At 40.8% G+C, this 22814-nt stretch overlaps 1 protein-coding gene across 1 annotated transcript in view; it reads right to left on the bottom strand.

Moving 5' to 3' along the window:
- Nucleotides 1–4767: 4767 nt before the first annotated feature.
- CCNL1 (cyclin L1) overlaps nt 4768–22814 on the bottom strand; it is a 44254-nt gene continuing 26207 nt past the window's right edge. Inside the window, exons 7-11 of the mRNA XM_073578998.1 lie at nt 11073–11177; nt 10763–10904; nt 10440–10539; nt 8479–8562; nt 4768–5486 (exon numbers count right to left, since the gene is read on the bottom strand). Of these exons, the coding sequence (XP_073435099.1) occupies nt 5138–5486; nt 8479–8562; nt 10440–10539; nt 10763–10904; nt 11073–11177 (780 nt within the window). The 3' untranslated portion in view covers nt 4768–5137. The remainder of the gene's footprint in view (nt 5487–8478; nt 8563–10439; nt 10540–10762; nt 10905–11072; nt 11178–22814) is intronic.

The raw sequence follows: 22814 nt of genomic DNA, 5'->3' as shown, positions 1-22814 counted from the left end.
ACCGCACCGCGCGATTGGCTGAGACCCCAGTGGGGAGGGGGACGGCTAAAGACACTGACAGGGCTGAAATGAAAGCAGCCCTGAGATAGGCTGTAAAAGCGCGCGAGGAAAGCGCGCGCAGGGAGAGGGAGGACCGCTTTTGAAAATGAAAGCGCTCCCTCAGCTTTCACTAGCGACGGAGGAAGCACGCCCCCCCCTCGCGACAGGAGGGACGCATGCCTGTCAGAGCGCTGGTTCAAAAGAGCGGGGAATTCAAAAGGAGAGGTACTCTGCTGGCTGAATGTGGTCCTTGATTGGTCTGTGAGCGCAGGACTGCAGGGAACATTCAGACAAGCTTACCTGATGTCCCTGAAGAGGCTGACCACAGGGGCCCACGATAGAGCGCAGGCCGCTGGGAGGGGTGATCCTCAGTACCCGCACCGCCGTATGGTGCAGAACACTGCTCCAATCCCCGTGTCAGGGGAAACGTCACCGCTGGCGACCGCCGTCTTCCTCTCAGCCCTGTCCTGGGAGAGGGATGAGGAGGGGAATCGGCAAGGACCGGACACCTATCCATGGACCCTAGCACCCGAAGGTGATAGGGAAAGGTCCTGCCTGCGGGCCTGAGAGTTGCGATGTGGGCGATACCACATTGCTCGCTCAGCCGCATTAGTAGGAAAAGCAGGATGAACTCACATCCCGTTTCCTGATGCTGTATCTGAAAAAGAAAGGGGAAATCATTAAAAAACACAACTAAAACCTGCAAAGAAAAGGATTAAATCGGATCTGGGGAGATCCCGGTCCGCCTCTTACAGACACTAAGCACAAACTGAGGTGCTTGGTGCCTGTCGGTGGGTGTATACTGCCGGGGAGGAGCTAAGTTTCTTGTTTTGCATAGTGTCAGCCTCCTAGCAGCAGCAGCAGCATAGACCCCATGGTCATCTGTGTCCCCCAATAAGGCGATAAAGAAAAAGAAACAACCATATCTCTTCACCTGTCTGTTGTGAAGATAATCCATACTGAAACACAGCAATCTGAATGATTTGGAGAGCAGTCACATCCGTGGCAGTGTGGGAATCTCAGCACTTTGACCGGCAGTAATGATCTTACCACTCGCAGACCTTGTGTGCCGCATTTCTTTTTATTTTTTTTTTAGATGTTCGGCCAAACCTGCTGCATCAGAACATCCACAGGTTTGCCCATCACTACTGCTGTAGTTTAAGCTAGGCAGTGAAAGTCCAGCTAGGATTTTTCTCTCTGCTGTTTACATTCTTTACCCTGCACCCATCTTTTGTCTCATTTTAGGAAGTAGGCAGCATATTCTCTAACAGTACGTACTTAATCCTTTATTTTGTATTTCGTGGTTTGCTTTACTCACTCTGGGATTGTACCAGGATGGAAAACATTACACAGAAAGGTCCCATGATAGTGGACATTATACCAGGATAGGTGAAATTACTGGAAGGGGCCCAGTATAGGGAACATCACACCATGGAAGTTACAGGGGATTGAAAGGGTTAAAATGGATGTCAGAGGAGATCGTAGGAGACCTCTATTAAACAGAGAACACTGGATATTTGTTTTACAGAATAGACAGCCTAATGGATTAAACTTGAGGAAAGATCTAAATTACTATTATTTCAGAGTTGATTTGGGTATTTCTTTTTAGTAATTTTTGATTCAATGTTGTTTTCTGTCCAGGGCTGTGGAGTCTGTAAGCCTAAACGTCCATCTCCACAGCACTGCTTAACCAGTGAGCATGTACATAAAGTGCAGCACAGATTCATCTCAACTAAAAGCCGAGGTCCTTAGATCAGGAACAGGACATTTCATAACTTTCACAAATTCTTTTGAAAACATTTACAGCACATCCCGCATGCACCCCCGACCTTCTGTCTCTTCCCCAATATCCTGTAGAATGTAAATCTGCAAGGACAGGGTCCTCTCCCCTCTGTACCAGTCTGTTATCGTAAATTTGTTTACTGTTAACGATATCTATAACTTTGTATGTAGCCCCCCTTCTCATGTCCAGCACCATGGAATTAATGGCGCTATATAAATAAAAGAACTACTGTAACCAATGTATTATATTTTAGGAGTTTGAGTCATTTTACACTAACTGACTACACCCAAAGCGGACACAGACTCCGCTCGGTCTGTATTTTTTTTGTAAGGCTGGAGTCACACTGCGTTATGGCAGTCCGTTTAACGGACTGCGTTACACTGCGGTATAACGCAGTCCGTTAACGCTGCCATTGACCCTCATTATGTGGCGCATCGCGACGCATGCTGTAAAGCGGCACGTGTTCACGAAAGTGCCATCTTTCACCAACGGAGCCATGGACGCGGGCTGCAGCGTCTGAGGCTCAGTCACCGCTGAATCATCAGCGCTAGCGTTATAGCATAATGCATATCGCGTTATGCTATAGAGTTAACGCAGCCCGTCGAACGGTCCGTGAACGGGCTGTGTTAATGCTATGTGAACCTGGCCTAATGCACACCCATTAATTAACGGTGACCTGATTTGAGAAATCTTTAAGGGGGGGGTGATATCACATTTTTAAAGGTGGTAGTAAGATGTATTGAACAGCTCATCAAGAGAATGCCAAGAGTGTGCAAAGCAGTAATCAAACCAAAAGGTGGCTACTTTCAAGAACCTAGAATATAAGATATTTTCAGTTGTTTCACACTTTTTGTTAATTATATAATTCCACATGTGTTAATTCATAGTCTTGATGCCTTCAGAGTGAATCTACAATTTTCAGTCATGAAAATAAAGAAAACTCTTTGAATGAGGTGTCCAAACTTTTGGTCTGTACTGTACAGTCTGATAATATGCCTCACATATAGATTATATAATATATATATATATATATATATATACACACACACACACACACACACACACACACACACACACACACATACAGTGCCTACAAGTAGTATTCAACCCCCTGCAGATTTAGCAGGTTTGATAAGATGCAAATAAGTTAGAGCCTTCAAACTTCACACAAGAGCAGGATTTATTAACAGATGCATAAATCTTACAAACCAAAAAGTTATGTTGCTCAGTTAAATTTTAATAAATTTTAAACATACAAGTGTGGGTCAATTATTATTCAACCCCTAGGTTTAATATTTTTTGGAATACCCCTTGTTTGCAATTACAGCTAATAATCGTCTTTTATAAGACCTGATCAGGCCGGCACAGGTCTCTGGAGTTATCTTGGCCCACTCCTCCATGCAGATCTTCTCCAAGTTATCTAGGTTCTTTGGGTGTCTCATGTGGACTTTAATCTTGAGCTCCTTCCACAAGTTTTCAATTGGGTTAAGGTCAGGAGACTGACTAGGCCACTCCAACACCTTGATTTTTTGCCTCTTGAACCAGGCCTTGGTTTTCTTGGCTGTGTGCTTTGGGTCGTTGTCTTGTTGGAAGATGAAATGACGACCCATCTTAAGATCCTTGATGGAGGAGCGGAGGTTCTTGGCCAAAATCTCCAGGTAGGCCGTGCTATCCATCTTCCCATGGATGCGGACCAGATGGCCAGGCCCCTTGGCTGAGAAACAGCCCCACAGCATGATGCTGCCACCACCATGCTTGACTGTAGGGATGGTATTCTTGGGGTCGTATGCAGTGCCATCCAGTCTCCAAACGTCACGTGTGTTGTTGGCACCAAAGATCTCGATCTTGGTCTCATCAGACCAGAGAACCTTGAACCAGTCTGTCTCAGAGTCCTCCAAGTGATCATGAGCAAACTGTAGACGAGCCTTGACATGACGCTTTGAAAGTAAAGGTACCTTACGGGCTCGTCTGGAACGGAGACCATTGCGGTGGAGTACGTTACTTATGGTATTGACTGAAACCAATGTCCCCACTGCCATGAGATCTTCCCGGAGCTCCTTCCTCGTTGTCCTTGGGATAGCCTTGACTCTTCGGACAAGCCTGGCCTCGGCACGGGAGGAAACTTTCAAAGGCTGTCTAGGCCGTGGAGTAGTTCCATAAGCCTTCCACTTCCGGATGATGCTCCCAACAGTGGAGACAGGTAGGCCCAACTCCTTGGAAAGGGTTTTGTACCCCTTGCCAGCCTTGTGACCCTCCACGATCTTGTCTCTGATGGCCTTGGAATGCTCCTTTGTCTTTCCCATGTTGACCATGTATTAGTGCTGTTCACAAGTTTGGGGAGGGTCTTAAATAGTCAGAAAAGGCTGGAAAAAGAGATAATTAATCCAAACATGTGAAGCTCATTGTTCTTTGTGCCTGAAATACTTCTTAATACTTTAGGGGAACCAAACAGAATTCTGGTGGTTTGAGGGGTTGAATAATAAATGACCCTCTGAATAAACTTTTCACAATTTAAAAAAAAATTAAACAAAGAAATAACATTCTTTTTTGATGCAGTGCATTTCACACTTCCAGGCTGATCTACAGTCCAAATGTCACAATGCCAAGTTAATTCCGAATGTGTAAACCTGCTAAATCTGCAGGGGGTTGAATACTACTTGTAGGCACTGTGTATATATATACACATACATACATACATACATACACACACACACACCTCCTGTACAGCCGGACAAATTTGCCTCATTTTGCTAATTTGTTTTCCCAACATGCAGTTGGGGTATAGACCGCATTAGTGGTGAGAAAACCATTAGTAATTAAAATACATTTATTTTGTCTGAAAAATATTCCATGACTAATAATCTCAAAAGAAATCCGCAAACGTACTATGTACATATGTATGTGGCAGGGAATATTACACTCAATTCATACTAGTGCAGCACAGATTTCACTTTTCTAATTTATTTCCTAATAAAATTCCATTTGTATACATGCAGACTAAAACCAATATGAAAGATTTCACGTCTTTAAATAATCTTTAAATATACCAGTGTCTGCAATTTATATATAAAAAAAATAAGACCTTTACAGCAAACCATTGACATAAGCTGTTTTCATACAACTCTAGAGCAATGTCCTCCGACTATGGTTCTTTAATGTCATACTGTGAAGGTATAATGTGCAAAAAGATAATACACTTAAAGAAAACCAAAAATATTTGATGAATGTCCATTTTTGCAGACAAATTCTTTATAGTTACAAAAGCCTACATACAAAGTCCTTACAAAACACTTATTTTCCTTCGGATCTCAGCATTCAGCGCCTGTGCCTGCCATGTCCAGAGTGACCACTACCATGATGTTTACTTTTGTGTGACCTTTCAAATGAACGAGACCTCTCTCTCCTATCCCTATGGTGGCCACGGTCATGTCTGTGCTTTTTGGAAGGGTCACTGTGTTCCCTGGCTTTGCCTGGGGTGGGCGAATGTGACTTTTTCCGTTTGTGGGCATGTCTGTTTGAACCCCGCAAATCATCCCCACGATGCTTTAGTTTGAGGTGCGGAGATGCATGATTGTGATGTCTTCGAGGGCTTTCACTGTGACTACGAGATCTGCTTCTTGATCTTGAGCTGTAAGTTCCAGATCGACTCCGTCTATTGTTATAGCTAAAAGGGGAGAAGAAAAAAAAATAGGAATGTTAGGAAAAACCCTACATCAATAACTTGTGACTGCATACAGCACTGACAAAGTTCACAAGACTGCAGCATTACCAGAAGTATTATTGTCATATGACTGGGCTGCCAACTTTACACATTAGAGCACCACTATTTTAGGAGATTAAAGGGAATGTGTCAATTTTAGTTTTGAATGCAACATTTTAAACTCAGCCACAGGGGGGCTGCCATTTATATTTGGAAGTGTGGAAATAAGCACACGTACAGCAACACCAAGCAATATAATGATCTCCTACGCTGTGGCTGCCTCAAACGTCAACTGTGCACATCCCCTGGGCTGCCCACTGTACAGCTGTAGCAGGAGCTCAGAATACAATCCCTGTCACCTATAAATCACTGATCTGTGCAGAGTCATCATGTCATTGGAGTTTCTCAGATCACAATAATTACCGGTGAGCACAAGTCCAGGCACCAGCACTATTAAGAGCATTTCATCCAGTGACAAATCACTACTGGATGAACCAACGGCTATGGCCCTGGTGATCATGTAGCGGTAATTTCTGCCATCTGAGCACTGCAGCCGCAATATGACGGCACCACTCAGATCCCAGTAATTGTACACTGAGCCGTATGTCTAATATAATGTGATACAGTCCTCTGAGCTATGTATCTAATCCTATCAGATATTACAAATATCTGCAGGGATGTTACAGTGTAGAAGGATCATCATTATTCTCATTTGCACAAGGAAAGACTAGAAGCAATAGAATGAAACTTAATGGGAGGAGACACAGATTAGATATTAGAAAAAACTTGTTCTCTTTCAATGGAAGTCTTCAAACAGAGGCTGGACAGATGTCTGGGAATTTAGCGAATCCTTGAGCAGGGGCTTGGACATAATGATCCTTGAGGTCCCTTCCAACTCTACCATTCTATGATTCTATCATGTATGATACTGAATGCTGAACTATGTAATTACTGTGATTTGAGTGCTGCTCAAATAGGTCAAATAGAAATAGGTCTGCTCTGCTCAGATATTTGTAAAAATGTTAAAACTGGTGAGCAGTGTAGCTGATCCATTCCGCACCACCTCCACCTATTACAGCAGTTGAAGATCCTAGTATCTGTTTTTGGGACCAGCTTTGTCAAGTACATAACCTTCCCAGGAACAATTACTGACATGTGATTACATGGTATCGCCACACCCATAAAAGCTGGGTCTATCAAAATACAAAATGTATTCTCTTCTATTGGAAACTCAATCAAAAGGAAGACAATCAATATGCCAGAATTTTTTTTCCGGAAATAAAGTTTGTCATCACAGACATCATACTGACCTGAATAATGTTACAATGTACTTGTTTTTATTATGTATACTCCTCCTCACATGTAAAGCGCCATGGAATAAAAGGCGCTGTAATAATACATATCATTGTCCACATGTCAGTATCACAATGTAGTCACCAAAATAATAAGGCTGCACTGAGACCCTAAACTTCAATCTCCCTTATCATTTTGCAAACACCAAGTAAGGGAGGGGATGATTGACATCACACAAATCTTGCCCACATTTAGTACACTAGGTTTTTACGTCAAATGTCAGCTGATGCTCCCTCTACTATTTAGAAGTTGAATATAATTAAAAAAATTTTCTAATAAGTTTATAATTAAAAAGTGTTCATATTTATATACAAAAGCAAGTATTAACATTTTACTATTTTTTTTTTTTTTTTTAAGTGACACTTTAAAGGGAATCTGTCACCTCATTTTCGAGCGGTATGTAAATTAGCTGGGTTCGGTCCGATAGGCTTTGCCCAACTGCGGGCAAAGCTGAAAAGCATTAGTGAGCATGTGTCGGTGAACTATGTCCCGGAAACAGAAATGGCAGCGAAATACTTCCGGCGCATGCAAACTAAATTGATTTACTTATCAAAATACCGGTAAATATTGTCAAGTCTTTAAAAATATTTAATGACCATAGGTGTCTTTCTGAATTATAGCTCGTGTTAAAAGAAACCTGGTATGGAAAAAAAAAAAAAAAAAAAAAAGATTGTCCTGCAGATATAGTGTTAATCTGCAGGTTAATAGCATTCTAAAGGCTGTGAAGCCGCCACACTTAAAGCCTAGCTACGGACTGACAGTCGGCTCAGCAGTGCAAAGTTGGCTGTCAAGTTAGTGCGGGGCACGGTTACAGCCACCACGCACTATGTACTAGGCAGTGGGTGACTGAAGCTGCGCCTCTATGACTGAAAGCTGGATGCTGCAGGAGGAATAAATTTAATTTCTTCCCGGCCGCTGGACTTTCATCGCGACCGACACAGATTTAGAACATTATTAACCTGCAGATTAGCCCCATATCACGAGTTAAGTGTTTTTTTTTTTTTTTTTTTTTCACGTGATCAGATCCCTTTAAAGAAGCACTCAAAGTTTTTTATCCTCTTAATATAGTGCAATCAATATATAGCACTGGGTACTTACAATTGCTCATTTTGCCCTTCTACCCAGTTAATTGTTGTCTTTCCTCTGCTCTATGTAGAAACAGGAAGTCTCTTATTCCTGCATTTATCATCCCCCTCTTCAACTCCTGACCCAGCTGCTTCCATTGACCTTGGCAGTAACTGATGTGTCAAACAGGGAAAGAGACCTCCTTTTTTCTACATAGAGCTTGTAAGGATTCAGTTAGTAAGTTTTTAATCACGTCATAGATCTAAATGGAAAACAGAAGAATTAGCTGGGTAGACGGGCAAAATGAGTAACTAAGTACAGAGGGCTGTATAATAGGATGACTTCAATATATTGAGAATAAAAATTCTGATGGGAGGATTGCTTCTTTGAAAAAAAAAACCAAAAAAAAAAAACAAAACATGACAAGCTTCTAGTCCTTGTAGATCACCACACATTTATATATAGCTTGGTTAAACTTTTATGTGAGGCATAAACAGCCTTCATCATAGTTAGTAGTAAATCACATGCAATTACTCACTGTCTTCTTGGAGAGCGGGATCTTGATTTTGTTCGTGACCTTGATCTGCTTCCACTTCGACTTCTTTTGTTTTCTTTCCGCAAGCTAAAACGAAAAAAAAAAAAAAAAAAAATATGATATTCGGCACATTATTTGCCTTGGTAAAGGCTACCCACAGTTGTTGCGGCAGAAAACCCTGTGTCATATCATTTACACAAAGGATGGCCTTCAGTTCATCCATAGGCTCTACAAAATGGAGCTAATAAACCTTTCAGCATATAGCAGTGTATAAATCATGAGTCTATGGGCAATGATTCATTAGATCCCATGGCTACTGAATTGCCAAGAAAGAACTGACTCTCCTTTGTGCAATACTATTTGTTTATTGTGTACACTGGTGAAAAGAACAGTGGCAAGGTTTACTAACATGATGCAGTAGTGCTATTAATAAGGACAACTGTAGGGAAAGCAGAATCAAGCTGGACTACACTGGAACATAGATGCCACTGCTGCTCCAGAGCGTATGCTGGATGCCATAGTAGATAAATATCACAAGGCTGAATCTTTGTTACAGCAACTTAACGATAAACCTATACATAATGCAATTAACTTTTTTTTAATGAGAAGAATTAAAACACCTTTAACCCCTTTAATGACAGGAGCTTTTTTCGTTTTTCGCTCCCCTTCTTCCCAGAGCCGTAACTTTTTTATTTTTCAGTCGATATGGCCATGTGAGGGCTTATTTTTTGGCAGGACGAGATGTACTTTTGAACGACATCATTGGTTTTAGCATGTTTTGTACTCGAAAACGGTAAATAAAATTCCAAGTGCGGTGAACTTGCTAAAAAAGTGCAATCCCACACTTGTTTTTTTTGTTTGGCTGTTTCGCTAGGTACACTAAATGCTAAAACTGACCTGCCATTATGATTCTCCAGGTCATTAAAAGTTTATGGACACCAAACATGTCTAGGTTCTTTTTATCTAAGTGGTGAAAAAAATATCCAAAGTTTGCTATAAAAAAAAAAAAAAAAAGTGCCATTTTCCGAGACCCGTAGTGTGTCCATTTTTTATAATCTCGGGTTGGGTGAGAGCTTATTTTTTGCGCACAGATCTGACGTTTTTGAAGATACCAGATTTGTGCAGATTCGATCTTTTGATCGCCCGTTATTGCATTTTAATACAATGTCGCGGCGACCAAAAAAACGTAATTCTGGCCTTTCGATTTTTTTCTCGCTACACCGCTTAGCAACCTGGTTAAACCTTTATTTTATTGATAGATCGGGCGATTCTGAACGTGGCGATACCTAATATGTGTATGTGTGATTTTTTCTTAATTGTTTTATTTTGAATGGGGCGAAGGAGGGCGATTTAAACGTTTATATTTTTAAAACTATTTTTCTTTAAGTTTTGGCATGCTTGAATAGCCTCCATGGGACGCTAGAAGCTGCCACAACTTGATTGGCTCTGCTACATAGAGGTGATGCTCAGCTCTCCTCTATGTAGCAGAATTACAGTATTGCTATGAGAGACGACCACAGGGTGGCACTCATAGCAATCTGGCAGCAACCACCATAGAGGTCTCCAGGAGACCTCTGGTTGCTATGCAGACAAACCGATGACCCCCGATTACGTGACGGGGGTCAGCGGTGAACACATTTCCCGCTGGATGGCCGGGAGCGCTTGTTTAATGCTTCAGTCAGAGTCTGCCAGCGGCATTTAACTAGTTATTTCGGGCACGTGAGCTGTTCAAAACAGCTGACATGTCCCGGCTTTGATGCGGGCTCACTGCCAGAGCCCACATCAAAGTGGGTGTGCTGCCATCGGACGTACTATTCCGTCCAATGGCAGAAAGGGGTTAAAAAATAAATATATGTATTGTTGACATTCTTCAGTTTGGAACGAACAGTGCATAAAATAGTGAAAAATAGCCCAATGGCAGCTGCACACCAATAAGTACATGCTAATAATCCAAAACTACTTACCCATTATAGGGACTCTTCAATGTCTGCTTTTCCTCTGGTTCGCGCTTGATTTTTGTAGGTACTGGAGATTTCTCCTCTGCTTTTACTTCTCTTGGAGATGCTATACAAATAATGTCACTTATTACATTGCTGAAAAATATATTTTGTACAGAAATAGTCTCATTAACTAGCTTATGAAAAACTTGCAGAATACACTTCATATTGTAGTTTCTAATCTTGACTAATAAGAAATTAGGCTAAAAAAAGACCATAAAAGACATTTCTCCAATAAAAGGGTAAAGCCTTCAATAATGTGAAATACAGAACAGTAATGGAAAACATACATGGTTTAGATGCTGGAGAGAATCCACCCATTGTAGAAAGGGCAGGGGTTCCATCAGGATTCAACCCCTTTGCTTTAAGTTTTGCTTCCTGCAGGGCAACTTTCCTTTTTTCCACTTCTTTATCCAAAAATTCATAGTTTGGCTGTCAAAACAAATCATGAGAATTACATTTTAAAAATTAATTATATTCAAGGAGAAGAAAACAAAAAACTACCCCCTACAAATCCAAAACAAAGACATTTTTTCTCCTATCAAGAACCAGATGAGAAAGGAGCACTGATATGACGACTTGGATGACAATACAACTTGCCTTCTTTCGACTATAGAGCCTCAGCGTTGAGACACAGATTTCTTGAATGCTTTCTTCAGTAGCTCCAAAAAGTAAAAACCAGTGTGGTTTATTCGGTAATGGAATCTAAAAGAGAAATAGGAGGGGTTCAGTCAAGGGCAGAGCCTGCAGGCTGGGATACTGGACGTAAATACCAGCCTTGAGAAAACCTTGCAAGGAGGTATACATAAGGAAACCCATTTATTTGGTTAGGCTGAGCATCTGAAGATGCCAAAGAAACCAATGCTGCAGAATATTAGGTATCACATTCATCACAGTTTAGTGTAATTCCTCCATTTTTTGAGTAAATATCTATGCAGTATTCCCATCATAACCAGTTCTATGATGGGAATACTGCATAGATACACTACCGTTCAAAAGTTTGGGGTCACCCAGACAATTTTGTGTTTTCCATTAAGACTCGTACTTTCATTAATCAAATGAATTTAAAATCTAGTCCAGACATTGACAATTTTTGAAAAAAAGATTTTTATCTGAAATAATTTTCTCTTTCAAAACTTTGCTTTCGGCACAGAATGCTCCCTTTGCAGCAATTACAGCATTGCAGACCTTTGTCATTCTAGCAGTTAATTTGCTGAGGTAATCTGGAGAAATTTCACCCCATGCTTCCAGAACCCCTCCCACAAGTTGGTTTGGCTTGACGGGCACTTTCTGCATACCATACGGTCAAGCTGCTCCCACAACAGCTCAATGGGGTTGAGATCTAATGACTGCGCTGGCCACTCCATTACAGATAGAATAATGCCTGCTTCGTCCCTAAATAGTTCTTGCATAATTTGGAGGTCTGCATTGGGTCATTGTCCTGTTGTAGGATGAAATTGGCTCCAATCAAGCGCTGTCCACAGGGTATGGCATGGCGTTGCAAAATGGAGTGACAGCCTTCCTTATTCAAAATCCCTTTTACCTTGTACTAATCTCCCACTTTACCAGCACCAAAACAACCCCAGACCATCTTGACAGATGGCGTCAGGCACTCTTCCAGCATCTTTTCTGTTGTTCTGCGTCTCACAAATGTTCTTCTGTGTGATCCAAACACCTCAAACTTAGATTAGTCTGTCCATAACACTTTTTTCCCAATCTTCCTCTGTCCAATGTGTGTGTTCTTTTGCCCATATTAATCTTTTCCTTTTATTAGCTAGTCTCAGATATGGCTTTTTCTTTGCCACTCTGCCCTGAAGGCCAGCATCCCGGCGTCGCCTCTTCACTGTAGACACCGACACTGGCGTTTTGCGTGTACTATTTAATGAAGCTGCAAGTTGAGGAGCTGTGAGGCATTGATTTCTCAAACTACAGACCCTAATGTACTTGTTTTGTTGCTCAGTTGTGCAGTGGGGCCTCCCACTTCTCTTTCTACTCTGGTTAGAGCCTGTTTGTGCTCTCCTCTGACGGGAGTAGTACACACAGTTGTAGGAAATCTTCCGTTTCTTGGCAATTTCTCGCATGGAATAGTCTACATTTCTAAGAACAAGGATAGACTGTCGAGTTTCACATGAGTTATTTTTTTCTGGCCATTTTGAGAGTTTAATGGAACCAACAAATGTAATGCTCCAGATTCTAAACTAGCTCAAAGGAAGGTCAGGTTTATAGCTTCTCAAATGAGCCAAACTGTTTTCAGCTGTGCTAACATACTTGCACAAGGGTTTTCAAGGGCATTCTAACCATTAGCCTTCTTACATAATTAGCAAAGACAAAGTAACATAAGAACACTGGAGTGATGGTTGTTGGAAATGGGCCTTTATACACCTATGATGACATTGCATTACAAACCAGACGTTTGCAGCTAGAATAGTCATTTACCACATTACCAATGTATAGAGTGTATTTCTGAATCATTTATTAATCAGCTTCATTGGAAAAAACAGCAATTTCCTTATTTTTTAAAGAAAAGCAAAGTGACCCTAAACTTTTGAACGGTAGTGTATGTACACTAAAGATGGAAGAATGAAGAGTAAAAGGTGCCCATCCTGATGGCCATGTCAACTTTGCCCCATGGGTCATTCCATATCAGGTAAACCATATATGATTTTTTTTTACCTGACATCTTTAGATTTTTATTTTATGAAGTACAACATTAGTTAATTACAAATTAAAAGTTTTGAATTTTTTTATCAGTTAATTTTTTTTACAGACTTCTAAAATTTTGAAAAAGTGTGAAGTTTGGCCTGGTATGGCTTTACATTTTTTTTTTTATCATATCTCGGGCTAGAATTAAGATAAATAGGTGGGAGAGGCATAATTCTTCTCAGAACAGTACCGGCTTTCATTTGATATGTCACAAGACTGTTTCTTTATATTTTGTTTCGGCGAAATTAAATTCAAAATTTTTATGCGCAATTGTGAAAAAAACGTATGTACGTAAAACTGAAAAAATGCATGCGTGTTACTTGTGTTCTTGTTTATATTTGTACAGGGATTCAACTTGGGACCTATCAAATTTATATTTTTTAAACCTTGAATTATCTGATTTTATGTTTGTGAGTTTCTTCCTTTTTTCTTTTCAAATTACAACTTATTGAATTCAACATTTATATGAAACAATAAAGAAACACAAAAAACAAATACCGTAAACGCCAGAATACATCTTAATCACACAACTTGCATTTTCAACCTGAATGCCTTCAACAAACCAAAAAAAAAAAAAAAAATTATCATATCAAGTGTGATTTTCTAAATAGTCTCACCCTAAAAAACAAGATTTAGGCTGTGTGCCCACGATGCGATTTTTAATCGTTTTTGCCGCGATTTTCGGCACGAAAACACTGCGAAAACATTTAAAAATCGTGTACAGAACGCCCGCCCCCCCCCCCCCCCCATGCATTCCTATGGCATTCCGCACATGCTGTGCTAATGCTGCGCTTTTTTCCCGCAGAGGAAACGCATCGCGGAAAAAAAAAAAAAATCGCAGCATGATCATTCTTTTGTGCGGAATCGCAAAAAATTGCCGCGATTCCGCACCCATAGGAATGCATGAGAATCGCTTACTTCCCGCATGTGGCTATGCCCACAATGCGGGGAAGTTAAGCGTCTCATGTGCGGTTGGTACCCACGGTGTGGAGGAGAGGAGACTGTCCTTCAGGCCCTGGGTACCTTACCCCTGTAAAAAAAAAGAATAAAAAAATCGGGGTACATTTACCGTCCGACGTCCCACGCTGCATTCCCGGCCTAAGCGTTCCCAGTAATGCCTTGCGGCAAGGTCCTGTGATGACGTGGTCTCGCGAGATCGCTATAGTAACGCGAGACCAACGTCATCACAGGTCTCACAAGGCATCGCTGGGAACGCTGAGGCCCGGGATGGCAGCGCAGGACGTCGGAAGGTAAATATACCCCGATTTTTTTATTTTTTTTAATCATTTTTAACATTTTATCTTTTACTATTGAGGCCGCATAGGCGGCCTCAATAGTAAAAACCTGGTCACCCTAGTCAAACACTATGTTTGACGAGTGTGACCAACCTGTCAATCACTTTCCAAGCGATGCTTCAAATCGCTTGGAAACTGCTTGAGAAAATCGCGGCAAAATCGCGGTGAAATCGCGTGGAAAAAAACGTGCGATTTCTGGGAAGGAGTCCGGTTTTAAGTGTGCGTTTTAACACGCAACGTGGGCACATAGCCTCAAAGAACCAATATTTTTACCACCTATTTATACATGTAACAATTTTATATCTATTATATCACTAAACATGTCATTTATGACATGTTTAAGGAGAATAGTTCAGTAGTTAAATCCTCGTCCTATAAAATATGACCTAATCGAAGAATAGTACGTTTTTAAACAACTTGTCCCTTCTGGTGGGTGAAATGTAATCTTGTCCATAAGCGCTTACTAGCAATGGCCATTTCCTTTTGTGTCAAAGAACATGTACGGCCTGTCATGGTGTTCGGCTCCACCGGAGTTAATATCTGATTTTTGTTAACTTTTAAAATGTCTGGTTTTCTTGGGATACAAAAAAGAATGGTGCTGGACCAGGAGGATGCAAAAAAGTCACTTCATTTTCACAAACTTTGGAGAGTACAGTAGCCAGCCACCAGCGCCAATCAAAGTCACAGTTCACATAACCAGTTATGTCTGTTATGAATGAGTCACCGTAGGAGGCAAAAGCAGAAATACAAGCTAAGTCCAGAAAACCAGAGAAGTTGGCAACTATCAGATTGCAGACCCCTGAACCTATCAACACAACTAGCAGTAGCCGTGGGGGGTTCCTACGATGCCCTAGACCCCTCGATCACAGCCGGAGAAATACATAGGCCTAAAGAAAGGGGAAATCTAAACTGCCCCAGAGCAGACCCCAAAGCAATAGGCAGCCCCCAACATATAATGACGGTGAAGCAAGATGAAAATACTAACAGACAGAAAGATAGACTGAGCAAAGACGGGGCCCCAAAACTACCTAGATAGGAAAGGACAGGAAGGCTGCTCTCTGCAATCTGCCAAAACCCTATCAAAGACATAAGCCAACCAGCTGATATGAAAAAGACCCTGAAGCAGCTAGGCTTCAAAAACTGAATCAGCACTCAGGTATTTTCAGAAGACAGAGCTAAATGAATTCAGCACACCCCAGCAGGGAATGGCAGAAATCCAGAAAAACAAAGCAAAACAAAGTCAAAGCACAAAAGCAAAAGGCCGAGCAGCAAACTTAGCTTTGGAGGAGCAGGAATTCAGACTGGTCTCCAAGGATCCCACAGAGAAATCACCCACAGGGCAGAAGGGCGTCGGCAGCCGTATATCCAGTCCGTAACTCCACTCAGCCAGTCCTCATCATCAGCCTCAGGTGTTTGACAATCAGGCTCACTACCTTTCTTAACCAGAAGAGGGAGTTCCTCGGGCCTCAGTAATGAAGGGGAAAATGAACTCACAACATATGTCATCCATTGCCAATCTTGTGCCGCCTTCTATCACTTCATGGACTTTACTATCTTTGCTGATTTAAAAAAATCCTTGTTTTTAGTTCTGTTTCACTACATGGAATGAAAGTGTGGTATTGCCGAGTCCCTTTGATGGATTCTGCATCCTGTAACCGATGTTTTAACAAACTTTCCTCTTCATAGTCCTGGTCTGTACAATACATGAACTGGATGTTAAGAACATTTTTCTCACTCCATTTAAAAAGTTGCATGGTGTTAAGATTTGGTCTGAATATGGCCTCTGAAGGCTAGCTCGAGCTGCAAGGCGTTTCACTGGTGCCTCCTAAACCATCACATGCACCTTTGCCATGAGCAGTGGCAAAAAAGTGCCATTCAGCTTCCACTTCAAAATCTTTCTTGTGATGTCATACATTTATAAAGTTTTTCCTGTTTTTATACTGTGCAGAAGAGCCATCCGAGTAGTAGACCTTGTTCAAACTTGGTAGCATGTCCTTTTTTACCACTGGAATTATTTTTATTTTGGCACAAATGAACAGCTATTGAATCATGAGTAAGCACTCATATCATAACTCCACTTTTGTACTTTATTTCTCCATTTTCATTGCAATAGATCGCAAAAGGGTGCACAGTTGCTTGTTCATTGTTCCAGTGAAATGACTGTGCTTCATCCTGAACAAAGGAATAGTTCTCTGAAAAGTCTAAGCTTATTACTGCCTCATGTTATTTTATGCTTTCTTTGAGGTGAATTGTAGTAGTCAGACTGTTGGCGAGCTATAAATGAGTTTCTTAAGGACTATCAGCTGTTCACAAAAACATTCTATAAAATGATCTGCACTTTCACAAACAGTGTCAAAAGTACATCTGTCAACAGAAAGCCACTGTTTATAAGTTATAATATCTACCATAGTCTCTTCAAAATAATTTAATATTTTTTTCTGCGAGCCAATACTGAAGGACATTTTTTTTGCAAATATTGAGGTAACAACTCCAACTCGTTTCTGGACACAATATTTGAGACAGACATACTTTGTAATCGCCAAGGTTGGACTCGCCAATCTGAATCTTTCAGCTTACCCCCTTTTCAATCATGAGCTTAGTATTCTGGTGTGTTGTACATATGCATACTGAGGGTGTACCACTACCACCAGCCAGGACAATTCTTCGGTCGCAGTTCAGCAAATTTTGAAAACCCTATTTTGGCAGAAGAGGAATTTTTTTTCTTTAAAAAGTTCATAGGTTTCTTTTAAATTGGTAAGAACCAGCCTCTTCTGGACATGAGTTTTCTTACCGTTCACTTTCATACACACACAATCTTTATTGCCAGGCATAATTTGGCTCACTTCATCACTATTGTAAAAATCTTTCACTTTACCCACTATAGCTTCATCTAATGTTTTGCCTGGTTTAGGATCAGGACAAGACATGAAACCTTTTTGTTTAACTAGAGATTTGGCATTTCTAGCCATTCTATTGCTAACGTGAAATTCATTTTCTATTCTTTTGCATGTCCAACTCTTCGGCAGTGTAGTCAATATCATGAACTGTTCACTTCTGTTATGGATGGATTTAAATTTACCTTTAACCTGCAGAATGATCTCTGAATCAGTGTCATTTTTTCCTTCACCTTCTACAGTTTCACCTACCAGCTCACGGGTCAATTTTTTTCGTGACTTTTTCTAATTCTTTTTGGCAATAACCTGGATAATGGATTTTTTTTTTTTTTTGTAATGGGCGATTCTTCGAGGTTAGAAAATTATTTTTTCAAATACTCTTAAATCAGGATTTATAAAATACTCTGCGTTAGAAGCAGGGCTGTGGAGTCGGTAAGCCAAACCTGCGACTCCGACTCCTCAATTTCCCTTACACCGACTCCGACTCCAACTCCGACTCCGTCTCCACGACTCCGACTCCCACATATATTGCTTATATTTAAGTGAAAAATTTATTGTAGTACAATGTGAACCTCAGACATTTAATCATTTTTATGATCCAATAATCAAGATATTTAGATAGAACAGAATATATATTGGTGTACTACCTGGTTTTCATTCTTTTTGGTACAGATACGATATGGATAGACAGATATGGATATATAGATAGAGCAGATTTCTAATCTGCTTTTGCTATTGAAAACATTATCTATGAGCTCAAAAACCTTTCAGGTGATGCAGTTTTTTAAAAAGATGATCAGCTTTTGCAGCTGAAAAACGTATCCTCAAAAAACACAGGAAAAACGCTGTGTGTGAATGTAGCCTTAGATCAGGAATATAACAGCCATTTATATGACATTTCATAACTTTCCCAAACTCCTATGAAAAAATATTCAGCACATCCTGCATTGAATTACTGTACCCAATTTATTATATATTTTAGGAGTCGGAGTCGGTCCATTTTATACCGACTCCAACTCCGACTCCACCAAAATGAGCACCGACTCCGACTCCACAGCCCTGGTTAGAAGTTATAGATTCTTCAAAATGTTCTGCCTGCAGAGTATTTTTCTCTTTTGCAATTTGCTTTCTACAACTGTCACTAATTTTCATGCCTGCATTGATTGATGGATTTATATGAAACATCCAATCTTGTACTGGTCTAAGATTTCTTCTTGTTGTGTGTCCAGTTTTTTCAAAAGGATTGCAACAGTATATATTATAAAATGCTGTTCCTTGAGAAGTAGCAGCCATTGCTGTGTGAGAAAAATACAGTTAATATTAAGGAAGATGGGTAATAAAAATAAAGATTTAGGCTATGTGCACACGTTCGGAATTGCCTCGGAAATTTCCGCAACTCCCTGCCGCGGGAAATACGCATGCGGAATTGGCATGCATATTCCCGCTAAACATTAGCGTTTTACAAGCGTAATTAGCTTGCAGAATGCTAGCGTTTTCCCAAGCGATCTGTAGCATCGCTTGGAAAACTGATTGACAGGTTGGTCACACTTGTCAAACATAGTGTTTGACAAGTGTGGCCAACTTTTTACTATTGATGCTGCCTATGCAGCATCAATAGTAAAAAGATATGTTAAAAAAAAAAAAAAAATAAATCGTGATATTCTCACCTTCCAGCGGCCCCCGCAGCCTTCCCGATCCTCACAGCAACTCCCATTCCAAGTGATGCCTTGCGAAAATGATCCCCAGATGACGTAGCATCACGCGAGACCGCTACACCATCACAGGTCATAAAAAAAATAAAAAACTAATCTGAACTGAAAAAGTTAATATGCACTTACATTGTGCATACACATTAACACATGACCATCACAGGTCATTGTCGCAAGGCATCACTGGAAGCGGGAGTTGCTGGGAGATCATCGCGAGGATCGTGAAGGCTGCGGGGTCTGCCGGAAGGTGAGTATCACGATTTTTTTAATTTTTTTTTTTTTTTTTTAAAGAGAGATATGGTACCCAGGGCCTGGAGGACAGTGTGTGTGTATATATATATATATATATATTATACACACACACACACACACACACACACACACACACACACCGAAAGTTTGGACACACCTTCTCCTTCAAAGAGTTTTCTTTATTTTCATGACTATGAAAACTGTAGATTCACTCTGAAGGCATCAAAACTATGAATTAACACTTGTGGAATTATATAATTAACAAAAAAGTGTGAAACAACTGAAAATATGTCTTATATTCTAGGTTCTTGAAAGTAGCCACCTTTTGCTTTGATTACTGTTTTGCACACTCTTGGCATTCTCTTGATGAGCTTCAAGAGGTAGTCACCAGAAATGGTCTTCCAACGGTCTTGAAGGAGTTCCCAGAGATGCTTAGCACTTGTTGGCCCTTTTGCCTTCACTCTGCGGTCCAGCTCACCCCAAACCATCTCGATTGGGTTCAGGTCTGGTGACTGTGGAAGCCAGGTCATCTGGCGTAGCACCCCATCACTCTCCTTCTTGGTCAAATAGCTCTTACACAGCCTGGAGGTGTGTTTGGGGTCATTGTCCTGTTGAAAAATAAATGATCGTCCAACTAAACGCAAACCGGATGGAATAGCATGCTGCTGCAAGATGCTGTGGTAGCCATGCTGGTTCAGTATGCCTTCAATTTTGAATAAATCCCCAACAGTGGCACCGGCAAAGCACCCCCACACCTCCTCCTCCATGCTTCACGGTGGGAACCGGGCATGTAGAGTCCATCCGTTCACCCTTTCTGCGTCGCACAAAGGCACGTGGTTGGAACCAAAGATCTCAAATTTAGACTCATCAGACCAAAGCACAGATTTCCACTGGTCTAATGTCCACTCCTTGTGTTCTTTAGCCCAAACAAGTCTCTTCTGCTTGTTGCCTGTCCTTAGCAGTGGTTTCCTAGCAGCTATTTTACCATGAAGGCCTGCTGCACAAAGTCTCCTCTTAACAGTTGTTGTAGAGATGTGTCTGCTGCTAGAACTTTGTGTGGCATTGACCTGGTCTCTAATCAGAGCTGCTGTTAACCTGCGATTTCTGAGGCTGCTGACTCGGATGAACTTATCCTCCGCAGCAGAGGTGACTCTTGGTCTTCCTTTCCTGGAGCGGTCCTCATGTCAGCCAGTTTCTTTGTAGCGCTTGATGGTTTTTCCAACAGAACTTGGGGACAAAGTTTTCCCAATTTTTCGGACTGACTGACCTTCATTTCTTAAAGTAATGATGGCCACTCGTTTTTCTTTACTTAGAATTTGTATTATGGCAAGAAAAATGCAGCTATCAGTCTATTCAGTAAGACTATCAGCTGTGTATCCACCAGAATTCTGCACAACACAACTGATGGTCCCAACCCCATTTAGAAGGCAAGAAATCCCACTTATTAAACCTGACGGCACACCTGTGAAGTGAAAACCATTTCCGGTGACTACCTCTTGAAGCTCATCAAGAGAATGCAAAGCAGTAATCAAAGCAAAAGGTGGCTACTTTGAAGAACCGAGAATATAAGACATATCTTCAGTTGTTTCATACTTTTGTTAATTACATAATTCCACATGTATTAATTCATAGTTTTGATGCCTTCAGAGTGAATCTACAATTTTCATAGTCATGAAAATAAAGAAAACGCTTTGAATGAGGTGTATCCAAACTTTTGGTCTGTACAGTGTATATCTAATATATAAAGCTCAAATGTATGTATGTATGTATGTATGTATGTATGTATGTCCGGGATTGGCATCCGCACCGTCGCAGCTACAGTCACAAAATTTGGCAGTCACACGTCTGGACCCCGAGAGCGTCCTAGGCTATGTTGTGAGGCGAAATTTTAACTCTGCGCGTTCCAATTCACCAAACAATTTTGCCTCTATCTACATAATGGGGAAAAAAAATGTGTGTGAATCAAGCCCCGCCCCTCATTATGTCATAATGGTTGCCATGGCGACGCTGATGTCATCATAGGTTGCAAGCCCCGCCGCTCATTATGATATCATAATGGTTGACTATGGGATGGAGGATGTGAGATGGGTATATGGGCACTGGACTATGGGATGGAGGATATGTATGACGGGTATATGGGCACAGGACTATGGGAAGGAGGATATGTATGATGGGTATATGGGCATGGGACTATGGGATGGAGGATATGTATGATGGGTATATGGGCACGGGACTATGGGATGGAGGAGAATTATAATTTGCTATAACTAACTACAGTTAGTTACTATGCCCGGGCAGCGCCGGGCTCTTCCGCATATGTATGTATATATTTTATATATATGATAAATGCTGCATTTATTGCAGCGATAATAAAGTAGTGCAAGCAGTGATTTACTCAAAAAACATTGCATGTGTTTAACCCCATTGAAGTCAATGGGGGAGTTTTTTCTGAACGATGATAGCGCTGTGTGTGTATTCGCAAAAGCATTAAACTATTAATATAAATTTACTTAAACTTTAAACACACTCACCAATATTGGCGCACACCTACTCCCTTGATTCCTGTTTAGAGACTATTGTTTTTTCAAGAATGAACATGTCCAGGCATGTTAGGACAAAGTTCAGAAGCTCTGTCTTCCTTCCTGACTGCAGTGGGCAGATACTTAACATGATTGACAGAGCTGCTGGCCTGTAATCGGCTCTGCATTCACTGTCTACCCGTTCATTCTCAGGTTGAGCCCTAACAAAGCTTTCTCTTCTGTCCTCTCCTGCATCTAAGCTGTAAAATAATAAATACAGCAATATCTAAAAATCATGGGTTATTTGGTAAATATAGACCCACTTTTAGACCACAGACTGAACAGATCTGAATCCAAGATTTTCGAATTGACACTGTAATAGATATATTTTTAAACATGATCCCATCGAGATCCCAACTTAAATGTTGGTACAGATGTGGCTAGGAGCATAGCAGGCACATGTGCATTTTTTGAAATTTTTAAATTAAACGTATATTAACAAAAGAACTCTTGTGACATATCTGGTGAATATCTGTACAGTTCTGAGTAGAATGATGTTTATTTTCTCTTTTTTCTAGCCTGAGTTATGAGGAGAAATGTGAAGGCAGGCAACACCGAATTTCGCACTTTCTGAACTTTGAAAATCAATTTAAAAAAAAAAAAAAAAATCTACAATTTTTTTTCCCTCACATCTTGCATTCTCTGACACACTATTACCAAATAACAAAATCTCAAAAAGAATTAAAAATATAGAGGTAAATATCATTGGTTCACTTGACATGGAATGACCCCCTTTCACTTGCCATTAGATTAAATGCTTAATTATTGTGACCAGCAGGTGGCAGCATTACACAGTGAAATGTCCCAAATCTCCAGGAGCCTATTCAGAGGAGAGCCCTGACAGACATGTGACAATGTATGCAATATGTATGTTCAAGCCACACAATATACTGAGCTATTTGGTAAACCC

Source organism: Dendrobates tinctorius, unplaced genomic scaffold (genome assembly GCF_039654945.1).
Source record: "Dendrobates tinctorius isolate UK_male_01 unplaced genomic scaffold, ASM3965494v1 ptg000060l, whole genome shotgun sequence".
In the NCBI taxonomy this organism is placed as follows: domain Eukaryota; kingdom Metazoa; phylum Chordata; class Amphibia; order Anura; family Dendrobatidae; genus Dendrobates; species Dendrobates tinctorius.
This window is presented reverse-complemented; position numbering and strand designations above follow the sequence as displayed.